The sequence below is a fragment of the Corvus brachyrhynchos genome, unplaced genomic scaffold, assembly GCF_000691975.1.
Source record: "Corvus brachyrhynchos isolate BGI_N302 unplaced genomic scaffold, ASM69197v1 scaffold3, whole genome shotgun sequence".
Lineage (NCBI taxonomy): Eukaryota > Metazoa > Chordata > Aves > Passeriformes > Corvidae > Corvus > Corvus brachyrhynchos.
In genome coordinates this window covers 6,054,049-6,061,199 of record NW_008237619.1, presented here as the reverse complement: position 1 = coordinate 6,061,199, position 7,151 = coordinate 6,054,049, and the positions used below count along the sequence as shown (strand labels likewise).

The following is a 7,151-nucleotide window of genomic DNA, read 5'->3' as shown; positions in this document are numbered from 1 at the left end:
GGAAAAAGCACTAAGAATACAGAAGTTGTAAAAAAGGTATAAAAGGGATATAAAAGAAAAGGCAAAAAATCTTCATGGCATCACAACCTTTCACCTTTTCTCCAGATTAGAAAAAATAGGTAAGTGCACGTTGTGTCCAAACGTGGCAGCTCTTGGTGTGTGTGTGTACAAGGTTAACTCTTGAAGCTGTTGAAAAAGTATGCTATCATGAAGGGTTTTAACTCACAAATGAGTTAAGTTCCTCAAAAGAATGAAATCTGAGTGATCTAGAGACAGGTGGAAAATTCCCCCCCTCAAATATTTTTAAGATGTGTAAATATACACTTAGTTTTAGCTTGGGCATGACACACAGATGTAAATCTGATGTGGAAAAAACGTTAAAAATATTTGCAAAAATTCTTATATGAGAATTTTTTATTTCACATCTGTTCATCTCACATACTTGTTCTTGCTCCTCTAGGACCACCCAGTGCCCCTGCAGAAGAGCGATCAGGAACGCCGGACAGCATAGCTTCCTCCTCTTCTGCAGCCCATCCCCCTGGGGTTCAGGCACAGCAGCCGCCCTACCCCAGCACACAGCCACAGACGGGGCAGGTGGAAGGTAAGTACCGTGCTTTTCTATTGTCCGGGATGTGAAGGATGGTGTCTGATTCTGCCTTCAATTAGCAGACCCAAAGTGGATACCAAACTGCAAATCGATGTATGCCCCTAGGCAGAACAGCTTTTGTCCTCGCTGCCCGTGCTGTTCAGTACAGAAACAGCAGGTGGAGCAGTGGCTCTGTTTGAAAGGGCAGGCAGTGTAACATGAGAGAATTTTCATGGTACTGTTTTCTGCTTGCATCTGTGCTCGTGTCATACACTGTGTGTTGTGTCGAGCTTTCACTCAACTAACAGTTTGTGGACTTGTCTACTATGTATTAGAAGTGTTGTTTACTCATCATTTCTATCTGACAGACTGGAGCCATTATTTCATTGCTTCCTTTTTGTGTATGGCTCTGTGCTGGTCAAGTTAAACCTTGTAACATCTTAAATGCATGGAGTTCCTTATAACTCCTGAGAGCCCCACCTGGCTGTCCTTTAAAGTTTAAGGTCTTAACTCTGCTATTCAGATTTGTTTGCACTATGCCCTTTAACATGCTATGCGACTTCTCAAAATTAACCTATTTTGAGGTTTCCTACATCTGGGCATCATTTTTTTCTGTTCCTATTTTCTAAGTGCGCTGAGCATTTTGACCTGCACACTTCTGGATTAAACTGTCTGTGAAATAACCTGCTTTGCTACTTCTTCCTCCGTATGAAGAATAATATAAAGTTGTTTCTGTGCTGGTGTAGGCACAAGTGAGAGCCCCCTGATGCTTGCTTTAATGATGTAATGCTCAACACGTATGAGATGGTGGTCACAGTATCCATAGTCACTTGGATTGTCTTGCCTGAAGGGAATAAGTAATATTTTGATCAAGCAGAGTATTTGAACAGCTAGTAGTTATGTATATTTAAAGAGGTATGAATACTGTTGGTTGCAGTGGAGGTTACTTCTTTTGCAGCTTTCAGCCTTTTTTTGCTTATTAGTCAAGTATTATAGCAAGAGACATTTTTGTCTTTAAATAGCTTAGAGTGGTTTGGCATTTATGTATAAAAGTTACTTTTGCAAAAAAGGGCTCCAGGTTCTTCTGTTGGCAGCCAGAAAATTTAATGTTCAGAAACCATATTCTCAGCTACTGAATTTGCATTTTGAGTTTGGTTTTTTTAGTTTAGTTTAATACAGTAAGGTAAGAAGTTTTAAGTGTTGCTGTTAAACTAGAACTGAAACAAAGAAATGAAACACTTAAAAGCACTAGCAACACTAGCTTGGAATCCTGTATGGCTGCTAACACCAGGGAAGGGGAAAAGTATTTGTTTCAGTAAAACTCATCTTACTTGGGGAAGAAGTTATCTAGGCTCATGTATCAGAGTAGATGTGATTTTTCTAAACTTGGATCAAGGAAAGTATAGTGCAACACTAATAATTATAAAGGGTTTGATCTTTAGTTTTATATAGTTTTTATTATTGCTACTGCAATATTTTAAGTATTGATTATATTTTCTTCACTCCATGGTTTAGTCTTTGGGGAAGAGATCAGAGAATGTTCATTAGAAATATGAGGAGGATTGCTTTTGCTGTGCCTTGTATGCATATGATAAACATCAGCATCTTACCAAAGCTGGGTAAAGTAGTTGCAATTACCAACTTTATTCCACAGTGTTCAAAGACTTTCCTTTGAAACATGGAGTAGTTTTCCATACTTCACTGAGGTTTGATAGCACCTCAGTCCAGTCGTAACTGGGGGCTTGTGCTGTCCCCATAGAGCCATAACCCAGCCAGAACTTTGGATAAGTTTTGATTGTTAGGTTTTCAACAGGATGAACTCACATATATGGCACTGCTGGTGAAGAGCAGGTTCTGTTAGAAACTAGTTTTGAAACTAGTTTGAAATTATTAGTTCACTTCTTAAAAAAACCCAAAACACCCCAAGCTCTGCTTCCCCCACACACTTTCCCAGTATTTTGAAGATACAAGTAAACTGGTGATGCCAGTCATGTGTCAGTCATTCTGGTTATATCAGGGATTATTTTTTAATGGCATTCTCTGCCAGTAAATGCTGTGATGATTATGATTGGTTATTAGGTTGTTGTTACATGTGAATACCAACTCAACTCACTTCTGTGTGCTGATACTACTGAAGGACTGCCTCCCTTGAGAAGTTTTCAGTATTCACTAATTTGAATTAAATCAATCCAGCAAAGATATTCTAATACAGTGCTGTGTTTTGTGGCCGGTGCTTTTCTACCACTAAATTCAGTCCTGAACACAGAGAAGAACCAATTATGTAATACTGTTTTTTTAGTCCTTACTGAAATACATGTAAAATCTCATTCCCATAAGCACTTCATGATCTTCTAGGGAAGAGAATGTTGTGTGAATATATGTAAATGGTCTTTATTCTGAATCAGACTAAAGGTCTTTTTCAGTGCACAGGAACAATGGTAAATGCTGGCAGATCCTTCACTGCAATAAGCACTGCTAAGTACAAAACCAGACACTGATGCTGTAGGTCATCTAGTTTTCAGAATAAAAATCCAGGGAGAGAGAAGACTCTGTGTCTGAGGACCCATAGGATCCCTGCCTGTATTCATGGCTGTAAATTTAAAATGTTTTCTTGAATGGCACTGGAACACCTCTCTGTTCCTCAGTAATGCCTCAGCCTTGGAGAAGACAGCAAGCCTTCTCAGAAACCTTTGGTAAAACTCCATGCTGTTCCTTTGCTATCCCTTTACCTGGGATTTCCAGCAGGTGCCAGTGTGGTCTCTCTGTTAGCCTGCAGGGAATTATCCCAGGACGGGCAGCCTGCTGGTTATTCTCCCAGAACTTCCCCGTGTCAAATGAGTTTAAGAAAGAGAAAACACGCTTTCTGAGTTTCTAATTCTTAAACATCAAGCTAACAGGCTTAAATTCTCTTCCAGCCTTGTGTTCAGCACTCTCATCATCCCACAATAATTGCGCACCAAATAATAGTTTAAGTGACTGCATCATTATAAAGTATTCAGAACACCTTAGTGTGAATGTAAAATAGTGTTCCTTTCAGCTACAAATAATGCAGATAAAGAAGAAATAAGGAGTTTAAATCAGTGTGGACAGGGGTCTGTCTGGGAGGACTCAGAGTAGAGTCAAGTTGCTTTTGTCTCGGTGTGGCTCCAAAGACAGAGTTTACAGTCTATTTATACAGTCTGCTGGTCTTTGCAGAATGAATAATAATACAGTAACACTTCATAATAGTAAAGTTTCCATGTCTGCTTCAGTTCAGCTAAGCTTTAGTTTTGGCAGATAATTGATTTTGTTCTTTGACTGTGACTTACTAGATTGAAAAACAGCAGAAGCATAAAGCCTCAACAGGACCCATAGGTTGTCTAAACAAATATTCTGCCTCTTCTGGCCAAGAAATTGAAAACAGTGAATGTAGGAAAAATAAGCATTGACTTGGACTACCCAAGCTTAAGAATGTATGGTTTTATTTTTCTTCGGGTGTATACCCCTGGGTCTCTTAAGAAGACTTGGCGATGCTAAAAGATGGATGACTTATCTGGAAAATGTGGTAAGCATAAATAATGTACCACTCTGCTTACAGTACTTGGTTGCAGAAATGGTCTTAAAAACCTAATCTAAACAGACAATCTGAGGACATGTTTAACTTCTGAAGTACTTCAATTTACAGTGTAAGTTCTGGAGCAGTAATGGAGATGTTTAAAGATTCCTGGTCTGTTACCAACAAGAGTAGTGCTAACTAAGGTGCATAGCTTCTGGCAGCCTCTGAAAATGTGCAATAGTAAGCCTCACATACCAAATTAGAACTCTTTAGATAAACATTATTTAGTCAGAACAACATGTTTCAGCAACTAAAATCTGTACTTCGGTGTCATTGGGTTTGTTTCTGTGATGTTGAACTGTCAGGGTATTGTTTGCTGTAATGCACCAGGGTACTGGGCTTCAATGAAATGCGTTTTTAATCCCTAGGTCAGATGTATCAGCAGTACCAGCAGCCTGGTTACCCTGCTCAGCAGCCGCAGGCTCAGCCCCAGCAGCAGTACGGCGTGCAGTACCCAGGTAAGCAGCTCTGCAACAGCAGCTCAGCTCTAGGACCTCTCCTGCAGCGCCCGGCCCTGTCAGCAGTTCCTGACCCTGTGGGGCAGGTCAGGGTGCTGGGCTGCCCAGGTTCCTTATGGGAAGTGGCACAATTATTGCCAGGAAGAGAACACTGTAGCTGTTTACATTGTTGATACGTAGTCAGAGTTCTGCTGTCTCAGTCCTACTTGATTGAAGGCAGACTTCATTACTAATCAGCAGAACGCCTTGTTAGAAAGGCAGGCAAAATGAATCACCTGAAGGATGCGCAGCCTTCAGGATTATCTTCTGCAATCATGGGATTCTAGCAAGCAAGTGAAACATCCCAATTTAGCTTCCTTAAATATTGAAGGTATCTAAAGATGGCCCCTATTTCTTGCATCTAGAATGATCTCCATGTGCAAAATTTAGTGGTGTAAACACAGTAGTTGTCATTCAGTAAATCCTTGGCTACTACAAATACTGTAAATCCCAGAGAAACTTTCAAGTGATAGGTTTTTTTTTAGTTTTTGATTTTGCTGATACCTTAAGGTGACAGTAGACTTTTAGCAGAAGAATATTTTAGTGCACTAGTGGTTTATGTGCAGTGAAATATGAAAAGCTGGCTTTGGTGTATACCAAAAATAAACTTGACCTCAGAACTTTTCAGTTACTTCCTTTAGAAGTAGCTGGCATCTAGGAATGCTTAGTATATGCTAGGAATGATAAATCCCGATGAGGTTTAGGGATGAACCTGTAAGAGTAGATTCTGTAACAAATTGCATTTTGCTTTAATACTTTTAGAAAATGATACAAAGCACTTATCATTCCTTGTTTTAAAAAATCTTCCTTAAACTAAACAAAAGACTCCCATTAAGTGACTCAGAGCCAGTGTGACCTTTTCTTGGTGCACAGTAGGAGTTGATCAATTTTTATATAGATGAGAGGATTTGCAGAGCTCACGGAGAAATTCCATGCTTAGCTTGGATAAGAACCCTAGAATACTTGGATTGAAGGTTTGTACCTCAGACCTTGTTCCTGTGCACTGTGTGAGAGCTGGTTGGTTTGAGTGTCTAAATGGTATCTTGTTCTCTGCAGATTTCTCCCCCCCACCTTTGTAATTAGAATACAGTGACAGATGTGCTGAGGTCTAATTTCAGAAGTAACAAGCCTGCTGGAAGTAGAAGGGTCTGTCTGACTCTCTAGGCTTAAAAACTGGGTGGGCAAACAAAGGAATTCCAACCTGCTTTCTAGTCATATCCTACCATTATCTAATCCATCATTTTACTGATGTTCCTGTGAAAGCTGCAGTGCAATGTGAGTTTTGCGTTCCAGTCAACATCATTGTCAAGTATGAATGAAACGCCACCAAAAACTTATTGAGGCACCTCTGTGTCTCATAACTTATTTCACAATTAACCTAATCTTCAGAAACAGGGTGTTTTTTTGAGGACCTATTGACAGCAGCCTTTGAAGATGTTGAGTCATAGGATCTTTTTGTTTGTGTTGCTTTAGTTCCCATGAGTATTGTCTCCTTTTAAACCCGTCTCCCCAAGAGCAGGATCCCTTCCCACTCTTGTAGATCTACTAGGCAACAGTGGCTATTTATACCTGGTTGTAAAAATGGACCCTTCAGTGGTTTGTCTCATGAGTAAATTTTGATGCCAGTTTCAAGGTGAGTTTACTCCAGTGCATTCTTACCCTTACTCTTTCCGTTTAGGGCTGTGCACTTTTAATAATTTGTGTGTCTGGTGTTTAATGCTGACAGGATTCCAGTCACTGGAGAGGTTTCATTGCAAGTAGCTGCAGGTGTGTTTCATTATGGATAAAAGTAGCTATTTCTTCATGAAAGGACTTTGTTCTATTTTAAAATTTTTGAGAAGAGAAATTCCCTTTGGAAGCTGGTTTTATACAGAAAAATCAAATTTGCGACATGTGTAAATGGAAGTTTTGTGCTAAAGTACTCTGTTCTACACACCCTTTTCATATTTAACTCTAAGGAACTGAAAACACCTATGATTTATCCAAAGGTATGACTTATATTAAACCCTGAGAGTATTTTCATGACAGTTTAATTTGGAGGTTTTATTTGGGAAAAGGGTTGAATTTCGCCTCATTTGCCAATGAAGACTTTATTTTTTGTGTGATATTAAGGAAAAGACTCCTTGTCTTTTTTCTTCATTTCTTGTCAGTCACAGGAAAACTGTTTTATAGTAACTGTTGTCAGTGTGCTGTGCTGCCACGGTGTGCACCAAAACCTCGGCCGTGCGCTTATGTGAAGGGCAGGAAAACTCGCAGCTCACGCTTGGTTTGCCTTTTCTGTGCTTCCTGCATCGTTTTGCGTTTGTCACTGTGAACATGAAAACAAAAGGTCTTTCTGCAGGCACCCACGGTTCTTTAGTGTCTCTCACCCCACCTTTCTGCCTTTCCAGCAGGCTACAGCCAGCAGCAGCCCCCGTCGCAGCAAGCCCAGCAGTGCCCGGCCTACAGCCAGTCGCCTGCCCCGGCCCCGGCC

General features: G+C 40.2%; 1 protein-coding gene across 1 annotated transcript in view; it reads left to right on the top strand.

Moving 5' to 3' along the window:
* TFG (TRK-fused gene) overlaps positions 1–6,445 on the top strand; it is a 20,087-nt gene extending 13,642 nt beyond the window's left edge. The window contains exons 6-8 of the mRNA XM_017731864.1: positions 461–601; positions 4,550–4,639; positions 6,405–6,445. Coding sequence (XP_017587353.1) covers positions 461–601; positions 4,550–4,639; positions 6,405–6,439 — 266 coding nt within the window. The 3' untranslated portion in view covers positions 6,440–6,445. The remainder of the gene's footprint in view (positions 1–460; positions 602–4,549; positions 4,640–6,404) is intronic.
* Positions 6,446–7,151: the final 706 nt, after the last annotated feature.